This window comes from Anarhichas minor, unplaced genomic scaffold, assembly GCF_050575085.1.
Source record: "Anarhichas minor isolate MPS153535 unplaced genomic scaffold, ASM5057508v1 ptg000022l, whole genome shotgun sequence".
Classification (NCBI taxonomy): domain Eukaryota; kingdom Metazoa; phylum Chordata; class Actinopteri; order Perciformes; family Anarhichadidae; genus Anarhichas; species Anarhichas minor.
Genome location: NW_027466468.1, coordinates 2,208,225 through 2,229,255, shown reverse-complemented (window position 1 = coordinate 2,229,255; position 21,031 = coordinate 2,208,225). Strand labels below are relative to the sequence as shown.

The 21,031-nt window shown below is 45.1% G+C and overlaps 2 protein-coding genes across 10 annotated transcripts in view; both read right to left on the bottom strand.

Annotated features, from left to right (window-relative positions):
• The window catches only part of rims2a (regulating synaptic membrane exocytosis 2a), a 129,456-nt gene extending 118,524 nt beyond the window's left edge, over positions 1-10,932 (bottom strand). For 8 of the 9 annotated variants that reach the window (XM_076096592.1, XM_076096587.1, XM_076096589.1 and 5 more), the window contains exon 1: positions 10,444-10,932. In XM_076096592.1, the coding sequence (XP_075952707.1) occupies positions 10,444-10,625 (182 nt within the window). In that variant the 5' untranslated portion in view covers positions 10,626-10,932. The remainder of the gene's footprint in view (positions 1-10,443) is intronic. The other variant, XM_076096591.1, reaches the window with a different exon arrangement.
• Positions 10,933-12,588: 1,656 nt separating this feature from the next.
• On the bottom strand, positions 12,589-20,941 carry dcaf13 (ddb1 and cul4 associated factor 13). The gene is made up of 11 exons (XM_076096582.1): positions 20,752-20,941; positions 20,044-20,243; positions 19,807-19,914; positions 19,607-19,696; positions 19,298-19,453; positions 19,043-19,120; positions 18,881-18,963; positions 18,521-18,685; positions 17,723-17,858; positions 13,831-13,994; positions 12,589-13,299 (listed from the first exon to the last, which is right to left on the bottom strand). Exons 1-11 carry the CDS (start codon positions 20,819-20,821, stop codon positions 13,212-13,214), a joined length of 1,338 nt encoding a protein of 445 aa, XP_075952697.1. The 5' UTR covers positions 20,822-20,941; the 3' UTR covers positions 12,589-13,211.
• Positions 20,942-21,031: the final 90 nt, after the last annotated feature.

The following is a 21,031-nucleotide window of genomic DNA, read 5'->3' as shown; positions in this document are numbered from 1 at the left end:
TATACTACGATCACTTGACACCATCAACTCCCACCAGTGCCATCCTCTCTAACCCATTCAAAAAACCTCTCCACCTTGTTGATGTTCCTGGCTGGGAGCAGCAGTAAGGTGGGCTGGGACTGAAACAGCAGTCAGCTGTCTGTGTCTCACTCTGGGCTATAATAATAGCCCGGCCGTGGCTAACAATAGAGACGTAATGGATACCTTTGCCTATTGTTGGTCCAGCCCGCTCTACTCCTTCCGGTCCTGATTCATCGCCACAATGTGCACGTCACTGTTAGCTTGCTTAACTAAACTGCACGCAGAGCACACGCGAGGGGCAATCTGATACCCCCCCACCCACCCCCACCCCCCGCACACTAGGTTACACCCATCACTTCTCTCAAATGTTGTTGCAGATGCTGCCCCTGAATTGTACACTGCATATATAGACTGCATGGGATGCATCACTGGGGTGGGTTGGGCTTTAAAGGATTGGCACGTTCGGCCAAATAAGCAGGTGTGACTACAATAGTGTATACGGCTGAAATTAACTTGAACTCGCCCTCTCAACATCTGTCCTGGTGGCGGAGAGATCTGTTGTTGTTGTTTTTCTTCGGCTGATGTAAAATCCCAAATCAAACGGATTCCCTCTCAGTGGGACGGGTGGCATTAAGGGATTAGTGGGAGATCAGCCATCAGACCCCACCCCCGGTCGAGGATCGCGACCCCGGGATCACGACATCGTCTCATGTGTCTCCCTTTGCTGTTAGTTCCGTGGTCGACACTGTAGTAGGCTACAAGCGAGGCAACCGTGAACGCGCGCGCGCTCTCATACGGATGCTGACTCTGTGGGAATGATGCGTTCAAAGCTCCCACAAAGCCCCCATACGGCCGCGGGCAGTGCGAGCGGCGGTCTATGTGCTGTACAGTACGTCCTATAGTGGAGGCTGCACGGCAGCGCCTGTGTGTGGCGTTCAAACAGCGGACTTACATAAGGGCCACGGCCGCAGCGGTGACGTTAGGACTGTGATGCTGCCAGACGTACAACCCCTGAACCCTGCCGGACATCGAAGAACAATAACCAATTCACCAATGAAAGGGTTTATGTGTGTGATGCGGGTTTCATGGGGAGGTGGGAATACAAGTCAACACAGTACTTTTTTATTTGTATTATTATAATAAATTCATTTTATAATACTATTATTATCTTTCTCTCTTCTGTATTTCTATATTTATTTTTCTGTCTGTTTATTATTTTATTTAGATATCACCTCTGTGCTTATTGCTTTATTTAATTTCCTCATGACTGCACAAGTGTAAAAAGTGTGAAAATGAGTCTTGAATGCACAAGTGAATAGTATGTGAACTATAATGGCTGAATAAAAAGGTATTTATCATAAATGATGTGCAGAGCAAACTGTTAACAAGAAAAATAGGAAATTAAAAGCAAGCAGTTTGATGGTAATATATGAAAAATATATCACAAAATTATAGCATGTTAAAAAAAATGCCTATTTGATGTGAGCAAGGATTACATAAGCAAACGTAAAGTTTTCCAACAGAATCACTGCAGCGATCATTACATAATAAAACGCTACTGTCTGGTTGCCTCTCTATGGAGCTAATGTGTGTGAGTGTGTGGGGGTGTTTCATTGGCAGCCGTAGTACGTCTGTGTGCCAGTGTTGGACAAAATACGTGGAGGGCAGCATTTGTTTATCCAAAGCACTGGATGGTTTGAGGTTGTTTTTTTTGGCTATACACAAAAGCGTATTAGGAGGACCGGCTAGGCAGCATCCATGTGTTTGACTCACTAGCTTGCACCTGCTCCAACCAGCTGAGTCTTGAATGAGCAGAACATAGACAGACAGACAGACACACACACACACACACACACACACACACACACACACATGCACGTACACAGGGAAGGAAATATTAGAGGGCCCTGTGTAAACTACCGCTAGTAAACACACCAGCTCTCACAGAGCAAAGCGTAGTAGGGGGGGGGGGGGACTAAGTCGGTTTATTGCATGCTGTCATTTCATTGTTTACATTTAACATTTGTCTTATTTAGCAGCAGCTCTTACACTCCACATTTTTATATCCAGTAGACTATATCTAGTTGCATTACAGGGGTCAGAATCTAGGACAAAAGCCTCAACAAGGGTCTGTGTGTGTGTGTGTGTGTGTGTGTGTGTGTGTGTGTGTGTGTGTGTGTGTTGTGCCTCTTATTAAGAAACCGCAACATGAAAACTAGCTTATTTTGGGTCTTAGTTTTCCAAAAATAGGACTTATGGTGACCCATATGAAACGCATGAGCTTGCATTCTGGGGTGAGTCTGACTTTACTCGAGTTTTGTCCTGGTCTAAAAAAAACAAAGTTGAAGAACTCCTCTGTTAGTGGCGGCAACATTCAGAGATACAAGAGTGTTCGTTTAGCTGCTGCCACAGTGTTAGCGGTTATCTTGCTGAGAGGCAAGATTAATAGCTTGACCTTTAGAAAGTGACAACTAAAAAAAACTTACATTGTATCCCAGAGTTAGATAAGAAGACAGATACCACTCAGCCTCTACTGTCTGCATGTGACACGCATAGCTACAGCTAGCAGCTGATTAGCTTAGCATAAAGACTGGAAGCAGGGAGAAACAGTTAGCCCAGTTCTTAAGTTAAAATCATAAGTTGTGATATTGTTAGAAAAAAAAGAGTCTGGAAGCCTGACTTTCTTTGTCGCCTCGCAAACTACCATGATGCCACTAGCCCGCTTGGTTTTGACAATTCATTCACAAGTGGACCAACAAGTAGCAACAGTTCTGCAAAGTGTTTGCAGGATACATTTGCTGTTTCTTTACTACTGCTACTAGTTGCTACAGTATCGCTGCTGAAAACAACAAGCTAATAAGTGAACACGCTAACAAAACACCTCACAACGGGACGAGATATGGAAGCTATGATACATGTTGTCAAATCAAGTCTCTTGTCTTTCTGGCGGATGGACTTAGTCCTGTAAAGCTTCTTTTGACTTGCGGCCTGGTTTTCCTGGACTCCTAAGTGACAGCAGGCCTCCGCGCCACGTGGTCCGAGACCTCTGCTGTACAGAGTGGAGAGGTGTCTCTTTCTCTGACCTTTCAGGATTCAGCAGTCATAAAAAAACAACCCCGGGGGAATGTCACAGAGGAGAGAAAAGGCACCACGTCTCACTATACTATCTGCACTGACACAGCACCCGTCCCACTGCTTTGAACAAAACAAAAAACAAAATCCTGTTTCGCGTGCGTAGTGTAAATCCCATCAGTGTGTTGTGCTGAATTTGTCTCAACTGCATCATCCCACTGCTATAGGATTGTGAGAGGTACATTTAACCACCTCCAAAGCAGGCACACGTGTTCCTCAGAAGCACTGGGCTTCCCTCAGAGGGTCAGATGCTGTATATCTTCCTCTACATTGACTCTAATCAGCGTGGACGGGGGGGAAGGGCCGTAAAAGTGATGAAGTGGCCCCCTTTTTTGCCTTCACGTTTCCACTCTCTTTGCTCTCGTTGGCTGAGGCTATACCTTTTACGTCTTCCACTCATCGACTTTTTCTTTCTTCCTATCACTACTCGGCTCTGTCGGCACGCCTACCGCATTGTGTGGCTCTCATTCAGGCCTGCTGAGAGGGCTTATGTAACAGCAGGCCAGATGTTCTAGCACCGGAGCTGTGGTCGGGTTCTTTTCCGATCCAGGGCAACTATTCGATAATCTTGCAATTATAAAAAAAAAACATTTATTCATCTGGGAAAATTCGTACATTGAGTCAAACGCTTCACATGCAATAAAAACAATGCTTTCTCCAGCTGGTGTCTTGAACTGACGGTCTTAATACACAAGGTATCTGATAAGAATTTCTCCAATCAAACATAAGCTGCTTAAATACAGTTCCATAGCGATAGATTACAGCAGCTTGAGGCACTGTTGACTAATTATTTAACACATACAGTGGAACAGAACGTGTAGACTGTATTATACATTACTAAAAATATATACACGTAACATGTCCTAGTTAACACAAACGAGTTCTCATTATAGGATATTTTCCCACCGTCATGTTTTGCCAAGGGCATCTCAAATTGCGCAGCCAGGGGCAGGAAAATCCCTTCAAACTTTGCTCGAGGGATAAGAGCCCAGAAGAGAATAAAACCATATGCTGACGAATGCAGATGTTATTTAGAACAAAGCGCCGGGAGACAATGGAGCCCGATGCTTGCGCTGTGGGAGATGGCAGGCTGATTGCTCCGTCAACGGGGACCGAGGCCGTCATATCAGCAACGAGACCCGATAGCATCTCAGACGTCAATGTCCCTCCTCTCCTTTCCTGTCCTCTCTTCTCCCCTCGCCCCCTCCCATGATAAACTGTCCTACACTTTCCCCTCGTCCTGCCCTCTCGTCTCCTTCTCTGTTCCATAGCTCATCCTCACGTGTCCTCTCCTTTCCTTTTGTCACACAGCCTAAAATGCTAAAAGGGAAGGGACTCATCAGAACGAAGAACGCAATTAGAACAAGTTTAAACAAGTCTTTTTTTTATTTGTTATATCTAATCCCATGAAACAACCAAAAGCCAACGATGAAGTCATCCTAGCAAACTATTCCTTTTCCGCCGTTGTATTTGGTTACATGTTCCGGTATCATCCTGAACATAAGCAGCAGTCCTCTATTTAAAGTCAATCACACTTCCCATGAATATTTTTAGCGCACCAACCCTCTGATGAAAATAGTCCCCCAAAACATCCTCCTGTTTGAGTGATATAAGCCATTTAACATCAATTTTATATTTTAAATATTTCCATATGAACAGTTGGTCAAAACTTTGATCTAACGTGTAAGAAGTTGTTGGTTAAGTGGAACCCAAACATTCTCACTCAGCTCTGCGGAGCATTTAAGCTTCTTTCAGCTCACTGTTTTGCTCCAGTCTCACCGCTCTCATCCACCTTGCCTCTGGCAGCTACATGCGACTGTTTCCCACAAAGAGAAATCTCTGATGAACCCACTGTACACTAGTTAGCAACTAGCTAGTGAACACAGCACAGCATTAAGCATGCTGAAGAGAACAATATATTATTTCTCAGTAGTTGGTGAGGACAAAAACAGAGTCGGATGGAGAGTATTAGGTTTAAGCATTGGTCAGTTGGCCAGAAACACAACTTCAGATGAAAGCTATTGATGGGAACAATAAAAAATGACACCAGCCTGATCCTATAAAGAAAGGAGTAGCTCTGCGATTCAGCCGGGGTAAATCTGAAGGCATTTTAAGCCTATATTCCCACACTTTCAACCAGCTGTGGAGGTATAAAGCACCACATGAAGAGAGGAACAAATGGCCCAAACAAGTACAGGATACAACAGGTTAAATGGCTGATGTGTAAAAGTGAAAGGTAGATGGATGTGAGAGCACCAAAGGACCTCGACACTAGAGGAATACACATGCACTCCCACTATAGCACAAATTATGAGCAGCTATTAAATATATAATTCAATGTGTTCTATATCAATTCAATGTCGCCAAATGTGCTCCAACCAGATTTCCTGTCCAGCCGCGCCTAAACCACTTGACAGCGTGCCAACCTCCCCATAACCAAAACACAGTGTTACTTTAATTAGCACGATGATGTATTCATTTGGCGTGCGTTCTGCTTTACGGAGTCAAGACAGCACATCCACTCTTACACTTTCTCTCCCTCTCTCCCTCGGGGGAAGTGATGGGGGATGGGAGTCTGTGGAACGCTCATGACAGAATCTGCTCTTTGCATGGGAAGGCGAGTGAGCATGGGCGAGTGAGCTAAGGGAACAAGAGAGAGAGAGAGAGAGAGAGAGAGAGAGAGAGAGAGAGAGAGTGTATACTGTATATTGTCCAGTGGGAAGCTTCTGAGCATTGCCTCGCCTCATTTCACAACCATAGGTCTCTCTCTCTTTTCTTTATTGGCATGAACATAATAAGTACAGTATTGCTACAGCAGGTTGTACAATGTTTACAATGAAGTATAATCATTTAGACTGCACCAAAGCTACACAACACACTACACTGCTTTATGCAGATGCTATCACATTTTAAAAGGAGCTCAGTATATTTTCAAGTGTTGTTTCACTAGTTTTCTACTATTTTGCATATTTTGTTCCTTCCATGACATTGTCACTCAGTGTCGATTTTGCTAACTACTGTGCTTCTCCTTTCTTTACAAAAGGTACAGTGTACCAGGAAGTGTTTCTCTGCCTCTCAGCTGTTGTTTGCAGAACTGGCACACAGTGTTTTCTCTGGGTTGCCAGGTTTGTCTCTATCCAACAAGTTGTGGTCACTCTATTTATTCAAGGTCTTTTTTTCAGCTTCTGGTCGCTCCGAAAATCTCTTGGTTGGTCTAGCCAGCAACCCCCCCCCCCCCCCCCCACACACACACACAAAAAATACAGAGGATAGCTCTATTCATAATTACATGTTTAAATTAAATAATGATTGTCTTGTTTATATAGTAACAAGGTAATATTAAAAACAGGGGTGGGCCATATGACTGAAATTAAAGGGCCGCTACACAAAGTTTACATATAATCAGTTGATTCGATACAAAGACTCAACCTATGAAAGTTGTATAATGTCTCCTGTGGCTCGAGAGGGTTTTCTTAAGTCTGAAATAAATATCTCTGATGATGTCATCAGGGTTATCTAAGCCTGGGCTTTGAAACTGCAAAGGTTTTAAAGAAATGTATTTTACAATATAATTGAAACACACGTGCTTCTAGCAGGCACGGGGGCTAGAGAGATTCTGTGAAGTTGCATTATGGGAATTGTAGTATGCAGTGTTTTTTAAAATTTGACATTATGGACAAAAAGTCCGGATATCTCCGTCTCTGCTGCTTCAATTGTGATTATCCCTATTATTACATGTTGCTAAGTAATGAAATGGAAGTGTAATACGCATTTAGTATCACAGAACTACTTCGAATATATTTTGATATTGTTGTTAGTATTGAATCAAAGTTAGTGAGGAGTCTCTCTCTATAACATCCTCGTTATATTGTCATGACACAGTTATACTGAATATTGATAGATAATAATACTGAAGCGTTAATTGTAAATAGTGTGAAAGCCAATACAAAAATGTCAAAATCGGGAGCCCTGGGATAAAAATAATCACAGATGGGGGGGTCTCAATGTTCATCTCTGACAACAAACATCCTGAAAACCCCCTGGTACACATTATGTTCCCGGACAGAGTAAACTAAACGGGAACTCGCCATGTGCAACAAAAACGGGGGGTGCCCAAATAGATGGCTGAGCAGCAGACACCTCAGAGCCCTGGAATAGCTGCATCTCAGCGGGAGTCCCTCCTACAAGACAGCCACTATAATTAGCACTGTCAAAGGAGGTTCCTGAGCGGATGACACAATCCCTCCAATTCATGAGTTCAGCACTGTATTTACTGGGAGTTATGCGGCCTTCAAAGTGTGAGGACAAGCTAAATAAGTCAGTCAAAGGTGTTATGTTTTACTTTAATGGTTTTACCATCTCTCTGTGGTGAGAGAGTGTGTGTGCGTGCTCAAATAGCAAGCTCACGCCTTCATAACACAGGTAACACTATATGCAGCAAGAGAAACAGCAACAACGGCAGAGCGTTAGAGGGTAGAGGCGTGAAAGACAAAGTCAGAGTTGGGATGGAGATGATTACCACCCCTCTTCCTGACCCCATTCCTGCTCCATCACCGGCCCTCCGAGCCACCGAGCAGAACCAGGAAGCAGCCCAGGAGGACTGGAGGAGCGAGGAGAAAGGAGAAGTGGAGCCCCGGGCGTTCTGTGGGTCACCCCGTCACAGGCAGCTGATGCCTGCCTGTGGGATACAAAGTGTCTGGGTGGGTGGGGGGGTTGGGGGTCCCATAACCCGTCATCGCTGTGCTGCTCAGAGACTCGCTGGCGCATGGAGGTAGCTGATAGCTCCATGGAACAAATGCCCCTGGAGCCGTGCTTAATTGCAGTGACTGGGTTCATGTTTTTGTGTGCGGAGATGCACTAAATCTACTTCTGTGAGTGCAGCTTTCTAGGACAGAATTCTACCAATGAGCCATAGGTGTGCAGAGTAATGGATCGTCATTGGTGCAGCAAATGTTCTACATGCAGACAGGCGCATTAGCAGGCCTGCTAAGAAGGAGCAGGCTAAGAGAGAGCACCTAATTGCATGCGAGTCAGCAGCACCGGATTCCCATCCACGCTCTCTCTGTAGCACCTCCAGTGAGATAACAGCAAGTTGGCAAAGCCCTGCAGCTGGAGGCTTCTCTCTCTCTCCCTCTCTCTATCCCTCTCTCCTCTCCATCCCTCCATCTTCCCAGGATTCCCTCTGTTAGATTACACACCTACAATGTTCAAACCGCCACTTTCCCCCCTGAAAAAAGTCATCCGAGCCGCTGTTGGTTTTGGACCGTGACTGCGTCGGCGCCGACGCACGGGCTATAGGGCCGGATGATGCAGTGTGGGTGTTTGTTTTTCGACACTGCTGGGAAAATGCTGCTAACCACCCAATGACAAGTTAATCCACTGCAGTCGTATAGGGCTTTAGGATATGTTACGCTTGCGTGATTCATAGGTAAAAAAAAGCTGGGATTTACCGTTGTGATGACTCATGATGAGTCACCTTGTACATATAGACAAAAAGCACAGTAAAAACTAACCTATATAGTTTTGCTGTGTAAAATAGTGAAAGAAAACTTTACTATTAAGTGAAAAAGGGGTCAAGAGGCTTTTTTAAAAATCTCTGAAACACAACAAAATGGTGGCTGCCAGCCCTTAATATTAACTGCATGTCTTTTGCCAGCTGTTTAGAGTCAGCAGTATAGCCCTGCCCCAGGTAACCAAGGCCTGCAGCCGATAATGGAAACGTAATTCTTATGCAAATCAGCACGCAAGTAACTGACACTGAGGCCTCTTTGACTTCCCTTTCAGCTTGTGTGGCCTGCAATCAGAGTTACCTAACGTTATGGTGAGACAGTCAGTCAATCAGTCATGTCCCTGGCAAAACATAAAAAAAAAAAAAAAACAGCCCCTTCTGCCTATGCTCAGTCATGACAAGGCTTTGACATCACTGTCAGACTAAGAGTGACTAAAACTGACAATCCCCTTTACCTCAGAGAAAGAGAAATAGCAAATATACTCAGCTATTGGGGGGGGGATGATTCACACAGCACGCTCCGCAGCGGCTGAGGTAGCCGTGTCTTGGAGTACATGAATCACGTAGGGATTGCACAACTTTCTCTCCATTAGGAATGCTGCCGTAGCAGCAAATGCTTACCGGATGATGGGGGGGAAAACAGCTCTAAAGCCTCTAAACAAAAAATTATATAATATAATAATAGTAATTTTAAAAAGCTGATAGTGGCACACAGGCACCGTGAACCTGACAGAGGTCTCTGGCAGGAATTTTGATAGATTCCCTCATCAGCTGTCACCTAAGATGTAGCCCAAAATCTGTGCTGCATTCAAACACAAACAGTCAATATACAATGTCGCCTGGTCAGTGAGCATGTGCATTATTTTCATTGACGGAGGAAAACTACAAGAAAATCAACAGGATGGAAACATTTAAGGCCACCAACCTGAAACCCCTATCGTCCTAATAACGTCAAGCCAAATACTTAATTAACAATACATCAACTGAGTGTGTGTGTGTGTGTGTGCGTGTGTTTTTATGACCAATAAAATAGAGTGTAATATCCCACCATAAAGCAGAGTTATGGCTCAACACAGCAAAGGTTAAAGAGATGATGGCGGAAACAGTCCGGTCCACCTTAAAAAGTCAAACCCTACAGTGGACAGCGCCGTGGTGCTGAAACAGCTCCGAGCGACATCTGTACACAAGAGATGGGGGGGAAGGAGGGGGGTGACAAGGATCTACTGAGACTTTAACGTTGAAAAAGCACACACGCCCCGCGTGCGCCATTGCCACAAAGGACACCTTAAATGATCTTTCCAGTGTCACATTGTGTAATCTCGGTGACGCTCGTGGGGAAAGGTTAAGCAATTCGGCGTGCTTTTTACGTGAAAATGGCGCCCGTTGCTGCTAACCCAGCCCATCATAGTAGTAGAGCTACGGCTCCGACAGAGAGGGGGGAATGAGGTCGGAGGTGTATGCCGCATTATAAAAACGATACTCAGCCATTCAAATAAACTATTTCCTAAACGAGGAGCCGAGAGAGGCGATAACCAGGACCGAGGGAACGGCTCATCTCCCCTCAGTTCCTGCCGGCTAGTAGACGACTGTTGAGGCTCTAGCTTGGCTGTCAAGAGGCACCACGACCCACCAGTAGGCTCTCTCGCCGAGAGACGGTGACAGAAATGTGCCACTGTAATAACAAACCCACAAACACCCGGGGTGGTTCACCGCCACCAAACAGCCCCCGCCCCCACCCCAACCACCCCAACCCTCCTCCACCATCTCCGCTTTTTACTTACTTTAACATTGACTGCTCCTTCGCTTCCTCCGTCTTCTGTCGGTCCATGACACCGAGGATGATCTTCCTCTCATCCTCGGTGAGGTGGCTGAGGTCCGGCATCTCCGGCATGGCGCCGGCCGCTGAGGCAGCAGCAGCAGCAGCAGGGCCAGGGCCGCCCCGGGGCCCGTGTGGAGCAGACATCTTTTACACACAGTGGCTACAATTTAAAAAAAAAAAAAAAAAAAAAACGTCAACCAGCTGCATTCTGGGCGAAATTAGTTTTTTTGTTGCTACATTTCATGCCGTCAAATTTCGCAAATTGGCGGTCGGATTGGCTGGAGTCACAGCGGTTTACAGGCGGCATGGCACCTCGGTTACAGGGGGTTAGCCTATCGTGCACACACTGCACCGTGCTGCAGAAATAAGCCTCAAAAATATGAATCACAGGCTCCGTCCCCGTCTATTGAGTGGTCATAATGGGGTTATCAAACACGCTGAAGCCGGATGAGCGTCGCCTGCAAACTGAGGGAAATCGCGATGTTCGAGCCGCTTGCCGGTTTGAAACGCAAGATATTTTTTTTTTTTTTACACATGGACATTTCTCAAATAGAGAAGGCTCAGGATTAGAAATAGATGCCCTTAAAATGAAGGGAGAGCACAGGCTGTAGAGGCTACAACCTTCAGGTATTCCAAACACAAGCCTCCATCCATCCAGGGATTTCAAAAAGAAAAGAGGATAAAAAAACGTCAACTCTTGCCTTTTATTTTGCAGTCATGGTAAATCCTGTCTAACCCATCGCTGTCATCCTTTAGAAAGCCTTTACTCGCATGGTGGGATATCAAAGATGCCCGGTCCGTCCTTGTTTGTTTTCGTTTGGGGTCCTTAACCCTCCTCTGTGTCACTCTGGTTAGCTCGCTTTCCTCCAGGTTGGTAATTCTTGGAGATTTCTTAAATGCACAAAAATGGATGCAATGAGAGAGAGAGCGATAGGGGAGGGGAGAGAGAGAGAGCGCGCGTGTGTGAGAGAGGGAGGGGGGGGAAATCCAGATAGGAAGAGGAGGCGGAGCGATGGAAACACGTAGAAGACTAAAGCCGGAGAGGACGCGCTGGATGTTCATTGACAGCAGGCAGCAGATGCAGCAGCCGCCAAAACGCGGACTGGAGGAGCCGCGCGCGCGCAGCTGGAGCGGCAACCGTACCGGCAGGCGCGTGATGCATATTTCATAAGCAGATCATGAGCGCTGCGAGATAAATACAGAACATGACTAGTGACAATGAGTGTTACTGCAGGTGTGCGGCAGCGGTGCCCGTGCAGCGCGCGCGCGCTCACACACTGGCTGTGAGAGATGTGGTTCAAACTGTCACACACACAAGGCCAGTCAGACGTGTCGATGCACTCCACTGAGGACTTTTTTGTTTTGTTTTTTTAAACTAAAAATTTGTGCTTCATTTCAAGCACAAACGGCAAAAAAAAAAATCATAAACTCCAGTTTCTTTAATGTGAATGTCGGATTTGAAATTTGAAAAACGTCTGCAAGAACTTGTGAACTTTTTTTTTTTACTACTTCCTGACATTTATACAGACCAAATGATTGATAAATAAAATAGAGAAAATAACTAGTAGATCAATCGATTGTTAGAGCCTTCAGGTTTCACATTTCACTTAAACAATTGTTTGCATCACCCAAACTGACTTTTTGAGCAGATCTAGATGCCACGATGCACCGATCTTTCACTTTACTTTCCACCGCCGCTTCGGTGATGACTTCAACCCTTTATTACATTTCTCCAATTTCAGGCTGCGGTGTTGATGGGATTTGAAGGACAACATTAAGAGGATCGAGCCTCAACCTCATTAGGGCTGTAATTCACTTAGTGATCTACTCAACAAGTTAAAGAGGGAACTTGGGGTTGAGTTTGAATTCTGAATGATTCAGATCACGACGGTTAGCCTCATGTATGGACATGTTTTGAGTGTGCTGTGCCCTCTATATATGTTAAAGCCCATAGAGGAAGTAATATATTCCAAAACTGAGGGGAAATGTAGAATAACTGAAGTTTTTGCGAGGAAGTCAAAACACCTGTGTAGAACATTGGGACAGTTTCTACGATTATCACAAAAGACAGAACGATCATAGATACAGCCAGGATGAGGCTATGACATCAAGCTTTCCAACAGGTCTTTATGTTGAGTTTGGCAATTCATAACAAACATTTTGTCCTGTAGAAGATGTCGGACCGCAAGACTTTTGAAGCATACTGAAACCTTTTACGCCATCTCCGGTAGTTTAAATAATCTACTGTTGCACGTGTCCGGAACTTCATTCAAGAAAAAGACTATTGAAACAGCAGGGAACACATTTTGTTGCAAGTATGTACCAAGTCACATGACATTCTTTAAACACGGGATCCATTTAATCAGTTCATAATTTCTTAAAAATATGTGATGAAGAATGCAAACTCTTCACTACAATACAAGACCAAAACAGATGTGTCACTGCAGGGTGAAAAGTACAGCCAGTCTTTGCCTTAGTGGTGGAGAGAGAAAGTTTCACAAGATTTAATGTTTGTCCGCATTTACAGTCCGTGTCCTTCAAACGATGCAGAACTTGTCACTTGTCCTTTCCACAACTGACAAATTCAAACATTTTTTCCTCCCCACTCTAAAGTGAAAGCAGTCTGAACATGTCCCATGTGGGTGTGGTCATGGGGGGTGGGGGGGGTGGCTCCACCTCATCTCTCGTCGGCGGGCCCCTTCGGTGTTCCGCTCTCTCCTCCAGCTCTGCCTATTTGACCACGGTCACAACGTGCTTCTCCCTCTCAGACACCACAGGAATACTTCCCGGCTTGCTGTGCTTGCGGACATTCCTCTCCCTGGAAAAGAAAAAAAAGGAAGAAGAGCCGTGAACAAACTGCCGGTGGGAATATTCATGAGAGAGAGAGATGAGCAAACAGAGAGGAGGGAGGAAGTGAGTGAATATGAGACTGTTGACCTAACACCTACGTCACCCACTACGCCGATGTACCCTGAAAATAACTGCATAAAGCATGGATAGTAAATCATTCACAGCCCAAACACATGTGTGACGCGTCACCGTACCTCCAGTAATTAGAAAATAAAATAAAAACCAGCCACAGACCGAGCTATGAATCACCGGACGGCAGGGCAAACTGGAACAATCAATCCACCATACAAGCTGTAAATGAGTATGTAAGGGCTATTGAGCCCATGTCATAGGAGGCCGGCCCATCAGTGACATTTTCCATTAGGCTGGTGGGACTGCGTAGGTCAGACCTAGTTTGGCAGCAGCCCAAGTCACCATCACCTCTACGTGGACCACAGAGAGTACGTCGTGACCATTCTTTCAGATAAAATGGCTAGCTTTAAAAATAATGAACACGTACTTCCTGCGGCGAGCCTCTTTCATGACCCTCAGCTCCTTGGTCTGGTGGTAGAGGCTCTTGGGCAGATGTCGGTGATGAGCGATGCGTCTGATCTGCGGGTGGTGCTGGAACTTCTCCTTCAGCTTCTGACTGTAGTTGGTGGCCTCCCTCTCTCTGGGGGCCAGCTGAGGGACACAAGGGAGGATGAGTTGGCCAGAAACAATTGGGGGAAAAAAAGACAAAATGGAGAAGACAAGACATAGAACAAGACAAAGTCATGTGACAAAATAAATGAGACGAGTGGACACCCTGCTCTCTGCACAAACTGAGTCCCATACAAGTAAACTTCTCCAGTGATGAACGCTCTCTGAGCAGAAGTCCTCTAAAGTAAACACCATCCTATTAGTGACCTTGGAAACAGCAGTAGACAGAATAATCTTGCCACAAAAATATATTTGGTAGGTGTTCTGGAGCCTTTGCTCACATCACATGATCTTCATCGGCACATTCAATTTGTCCGGTTGTCAAGGAATTGTAAAAAACTGAAATTTTTCTTGAGCACCTGGAAGACTCTTCAACGTTGGCCTAAAAGACTGAAGTTCATTTGTCATTGACTTTGCATTTCATCTCACCACGCGATAAATTCTGCTGTGCGTTTCTCTGAACGTACTTTACTACTGACCAAATAGTATCAAAACAATCTAACGACAGTCTAGAAGGGATCTTTTGACATCAGTCGTGTGGGAGACAGAACCCTGGAACTGCTCAAACCGCACATCAAAGGAACCTGATCTGGCAGAAATTCGGCTGAATTGTAAAATTGGTCTGAAGTGTCCAATTCGGGGTAAAAAAAACCTGGGTTTAATCCGAACAGCATCCACCCGGCTTAAAAAGTGCTGATAGGCCCTTGGATAGAACCAGAATAGCTGCTTCCGTTTCCACTCTTTGTGCTAAGCTAAGCTAACGGACTTCTCATTCGTCATATTTAATTTGGCCACAAGATATCCTACTGAATTTTTGAGCATTTGAACTTGCACTGAACAAATGCCGCTGTTTTTTCAAGTGGTGAGCGTCTCTTTCCGAGGCGTCTGCTCCAGATCAGATCAGGCACCAGAGGATGACTCTTGCCAACGCTGCATTTCTGAGTCAGCTGCCTTACAGTCAGTAACCGTTGCATTTAAAGCTGTAGCGTGAACATGAATCATCTCATTTATAGCCCCTTGGGTTCCCATGGTGAGAGAGGCGTTTCCCCGAAAGCCTCGATTCCAGTAATGAGTATTTCCAGGAGGCGATCATGAGCGCGGGGTTTGCTGCGGACCACAGGAAGTCGTCTGCATTCAGCTCAGGTGGGGCGTTTTATGAATCACCGACGATTACGGTGCGCTGCCTGTACATCATAAAATGTTGGCCGGCACAGTAAGCAGTAACCTCAGCTCAACGGCGTGCTCGTTCAAAACGGAATCAATGTCTGTTAAAAAGTGAAGACACCAGCGCAACAACGTCGCTCCTCTCCTCGAAGGCTTTTATTCTAATTAAAAGCAATGATTTGTCTCAGATTCAATTTGCTGGAGAAGAGCTGTTAGATGCTGATCCTGTTGGACTAGACTAATCCCTCTGGACACACACACACACACACACACACACACACACACACACACACACACACACACACACACACACACACACACACACACACACACACACACACACACACACACACACACACACACACACACACACACACACACACACAATGATGGCTGTAAGATCCCATCTAAAAGTTGACCAGGTGACAACGAGGTGCAAGTAGCAACTGTCGTCCAACCGATGCTCTGGACTCGGTGAACGACGCGGCACGACATGCAAGTCACGGTTAATTCCTTCCTTCCTCTCCTTAACCACGCTCAGCATGTTGGCCATAACCCTTCTGACAGAGGACAAGTGTAAAACTAAACATCAGTGAAGTAAGGCAAAGTTGAACCAGGAAGTCAGTCGGTAAACTGTGATGGATATTAATAATAGTTTGTATTCTGTTTCAGATTAAGTGTTTGAAGCAGCGGTACTACAAGTTTGAAAATTGCAGAAACAAATCTGGAGGGGGTGGAGCTGTACACCCCTGAATCTCCAGCCGAACTGTCGCTAGTCAAGTTGCATTGTGGGTAATGAAGCAACGGGTTTTGACAAGGAAGAATTATGAAAGGATAAAAATATATATATATATAAAAATCTACTGCATCAATTTTTCCGTCTTTTACGTGTGTGTGTGACGATGTCACAGGACCGTTGTGCTAAACGTCTTCTCTTTTCAGCCCGTCTGACTGCTTGTGTGCTTCTTACATCCCATCCACACAGACGCTTCAGCAGCATTCCTCTCGCCCAGCTCACTTGTGTCTGAGGAGCAGATACACTTCTATCTTAAATAATCAATACAGCCGTCTACACCGGCAGCGTGACGGCTCGAGTCTCACTCGCACGCAAGTGTCTTTTTAGGGCTCACAGTCTTCTTTCTTCGGTTTCTGTGTGGAACTACATTGAGTGTGTATTGGGTTCTGACCCGGGTGAGCACACAGCAGTGCTGGGGCTGCACACTTAAAGAGAGAACACACTGATGGAGGATTGAAGCAGCGCTGCTTTCACTGTAGACAGGTTGTTGCCTCTCGGGCCTCTTTTTTATTATTTAAAATTAACTTTGTAACCAACTTACAATGTTATCTAACTATAAAGCAGGGAATCCCCATCTCTGGGTATGTCCTTTGTAACTCATTAACTGCAGTATCACCAGATCTTTCCTCACTTGTCGAGTGTGGAGTTGTTTGCATGATATAATACAAGACCTTTTTCATCAAACTGTAAATACCGTAATATGGATCAAGAGGGGCACATCTCCAATTCAACCTGTTTTGGGTCTCGGCCTAAAATCCAAAAGGGTTCTAATTTACACTGGAGTCAAAGGCCACTGTGTTCATAGGTACGAGAAAATATATATCCATATATGTATATATACGTGCAGCTGCTGATGGAGATGCCCTGAACCCGACGCAGACAAATCCTTGATTCAGCATTTCTTGATAATTAAAGACCCCTTCAGTGCAACTTGATTGTTAATGCTTCATTATGTTCCGAGTGGCCCGCTTTAAGTGATTGGCCGATCCAAACTGCTGATAGGAGCAGCCCTTGTCTGATCTCTTTAAGTGCAAAGCTTGCGGATAAATCTTCCCTTACACAGTGACAGTAAAACAAGTGCCAAAAGCGGGCCAATTTTCCACTCTGGAGCTGCATTAAGAGAATCAGCGAGGGTGAATCCGTTTAGGGATGAAAGATGAAAGATGGCTGTTGGAGATGGCATGGATCTATATTATTGAGCATTGGGACACTTCCCCAGCATCTCATAGGATCTATATCTGACAGTTGCGCTTAACGTAACATTAAGCTTTTAGCATTTAGCTTCTGCTTGCAATACACGTGGTGCTCACATCACAAGATATAAAGCGTCAGCAGAGAGTTATCCTTTAGCTGAATCTTCCATTGATGATTTGTCATTAAAGTTTTTTTCCCCCCCCCGACTTCCGCTCGCCACAAAGAGCAACCGTGCCAATTGGTACATTGTACTTAATGAGAGTGATTCTACACTAAGTCAGCATCCATCGGGGCACTTGGCAACGGTAGCGGCGCTGCTCCTGGCATAGTCGCCCGCTCTCACCCTGCTGAAGTGGGCCCGGGGCCACGGCTGTGTCGAGGAATGCAGCTAACTCATAAAACAGCTGATAAAATCAGCTGATACAGTATGTAGTGGGGCTGACAGCGGGGGGGGATACAGCTGTTGATTGGTAGCAGTTACACACTTCTTAGATATGTGATCGATTGAAGCTGCAGATATGATGTAAAGCAGGAGCGATGTAGAGGCGGGACTCACTGCTCCTAGTTTCTCAGCTGCGTTGGCTTTCCACAGTCGGATATTCATTTCGTCGGAGCCGCTCAGGATGTATTTGTTGTCTGCCGACCACTTTATGCAGATGACATGCTGCATGCGTTTGGTGTGGTAGACTTCCCTAAACAGAAAAAAAAACAATAAGATATAAAAATAAGGCAATGCATTGCGTTCGTTTGCTGTTGGACAAACAGACAAAGCAAGCAGGTATACAAGATCAAGTGTTAGAATACACAGGATAGGCCTTTTTCAAAGCAGACATTTTGGCTCGTCATGTTGGTACTATTAACATGAACGATGGCTCCGCTCCATTAAAGCTACAGTTGGCAACTTTAATAAAAAATAACTTTATGTCTTATTTGCTCAAGCTGTCCTTTTATCCTGACAGTAGCACATGACATGGATCATCTGTTAAAAACAGAGAAACTCTGCCTCCTCAGTGCTCCTCGTGGCATTTGCAGAGATTCAGTGTGTTCCAAAGTCTTTTCAACAGTCCACGCTCAAACTAAACGTCAAATGAAAACTTGTCTATTTGCTGCAACTTGAAAAACAATAAATGACTCAGAGTGTTAAGCTCCAATCATAAATATCTATAGAATAAAGTAAATAAACTTCATAGCTACCAACACCACTGTGACACCAAGAATACTTATACTGCTCACTCTACTGTGGTTCAGTCAGAAGAACAGAAATGGTGCTTGATTACGGACTAGTAATAAATCCCAGTAAACACGCACGGTAACGGTAATGTTTTCTTAAGCTGGTGTTTGGGGTCATGCTAACCTGCTGTGGCCACCGTCCTTGGGGAAGATGCGGACGGTTTTGTCAAAGCTGGCAGACACAAACTCCTTCCCAGTCGGAGAATAGTCAACATCCAGCACCGCAGAGACGTGGTCCATGTGCACTGTGATTGGCCGGTCCAGGTACCTCATGTCGTACGTGTAGAGGCTGACGAGACAAAGACACAAAATCAGCCCCGTTAGCCAAACTGCGTTTTAGTGGAAAGCGCACCAGTAAAATAATAACAATGGGACGGTGCATTAGAGCAGGACTTTACATTTGTACATTCCTTCAGCTGAAGCTGATTTAGTGCCAACATATATGCAATAATCATGTGAATCACTGGAACAATATTCCACTCACTTGTAGTCTTCATTTGAACATGTGAAGTAATAGGCTTCCATGGGGTTCCAGCACAATGTGTTGCTCCTCATTGTCATGATAACCTGTGGATAGAAATCATAATGTAAAGAAATGGAGGAAGAGAAAGGTTCATTCTTGCAGCAACTGAATGGTCGACCCTACCTTTTTAAGTGGAGCCGATTCTCTCATGTCATACAGTACTATACTTCTGTCAGAGGCACAGCTTGCAAGGAGTTCAGTCTGTGGAAAGACATAAACCGATACACTTTCAAAAGATATCAGCAGGGTGGCTGATCTAAATAACTACAAAATAACCACTTTGATGGAGTTAGGACATGGACAAACGCTCAAGTGTTCTCCTGTGTCTCTGTGACGGGAGGCGGCCCGTCTGAGTGTGGCGGACGCATGGTGACTCACCTCCACAGGGTTGAAGCGGACAGCGCTGAAGCTGTCTACGCCCCAAGTGAAAGAGCGGATTGGGCTGCTCCTCTGCTCGTCCCAGATGTCCACCTGCTGGCCACATGTTGCGAACACAGCATCCTTCTGGTGGTGGTCTAGTCCGGTGAAGACGGTCTGCAAAGGACAAGAATCATTTGGAAACAATGGAAATGTGATATTTCACTGACCCTTTGATGCCATGGTCACCTAAAGACCATTTCATTATCACGATTAAACCACAACTGTCTTTGATAACAATACTAAAGAAAATGTTCCCACTGATCCCACCTTGCCCAGAATAGTGTTGAGTGGCTCCTCTTCCTCTCCGTAACCAGGCGCCTCCATTTTCCAATGCTTGATTGTTTTGTCGTCACCAACCTGTTACGTGCCAAGAAAGAAATACAGAAGCTGTATTAGAGGTCAGCTAATAAAAAAAAAAGACCAACAACTCAGAACACTCTTCTCAGATGTTGAAGGGTAGCGGTCACCGTGAAGAAGGAGGTTCCACAGTAGCGGACGACCATTCCACGGACAAAACCTTCGTGTGCTTGGAGAGTGCGGACACATTCCCGTTTGGTCAGATTCCACACCTTCACCTAAGGATCGAATTAAACAATGAGTGCATAACACTTACAGTGTTGTGCGTACAGCGTCACAGGTTCCAAGAGCGTAGCGTGGGACGTTACTGGCTGAGGTCATGTATTTAGACTTTGGCAGGTAGTTACCTCCCCATCGCAGGAGCCAGAGAGCAGGGTGGAGAGGCTCCTGGTGTGCTTGGCCATGCAGTTCACCCCGTCTCTGTGTCCATCCAGAGAGGCCAAGAAAGGCTTGGCAAACACCCTCTCGAGCTTGGTGGCATTCAGGGCCCGGGTGTACTCTCTGCTCACCTCAAACGGATGGAGCGTAGGGTCATAGTTTCTGGGGACTAACAACAGAGAGTAGTCACTTCTTAATGAACTGTAAAAGGACATCTTAGTTGGCTGAAAGATGATATTCGTGTGTTTCAATGTAAGCAATTTAGCTGAATAACAATACAGTAAATTGCATTCAACATGACATTCCATGGTCTTATTCATTTGGAGTAATTCAAACACACTTAAGTTACATATTATTGCTGCACACATGTTATAGCCTCATTCACAATTTCCATTCAGTGACCTTAAATAGCTGCTAGTCCGATGCTAATGGTATAGCTGTTAACTATAGTTACGTGCACATGTTCGAAATGCATCCTATTTGCTATTTTATATCGAAGCTTGCAGACAACGACAGTTTCTCCAAATATAGTTCGCATTGTCTTTCATGCAACAATATCCAGATTTGTAGAATGACGAAATTCGACTAGCTTTATTATGATTATGATGTTTGATGAGAAAAACTGGCTAGCACTAGCACACTGTTTAGCCTATACGAGATTAAGGTTTACCACTCACCACGTTGAATATCTAGTTTGGTCTCCCGGACGTAATCATCCGGGTTCCTCGAGAGGACTTTAACCTTCATTTGGTAGGAGAATGAAAATGGAAACACACTTAGAAATTGCCGTTAGCCTTAGGTTTAACAAGAAAAATATTAGCAAGCACAGGCCATGTGTTGATGAAGAAGAAAATCGTCTGACCGCGTTGCATTGTGGGATGTTCAGTCCTCCTGCCTGCGTCACTGAGAGCTATCAAGGTGCAACATTTAGCAGAGAAAGACCGGAAATACACAGAT

Bases quoted from the DNA above. Each gene is read 5' to 3' on its own strand.
- dcaf13 (XM_076096582.1), bottom strand. From the start codon at position 20,821: ATGAAGGTTAAAGTCCTCTCGAGGAACCCGGATGATTACGTCCGGGAG. The intron at 19,454-19,606 runs GTGGGATCAGTG...TGTCCTTTGCAG, and splicing joins TCAACACTATTCTGGGCAAG to ACCGTCTTCACCGGACTAGA. The intron at 17,859-18,520 runs GTTAGCATGACC...TTTTCTGTTTAG, and splicing joins AAGGACGGTGGCCACAGCAG to GGAAGTCTACCACACCAAAC.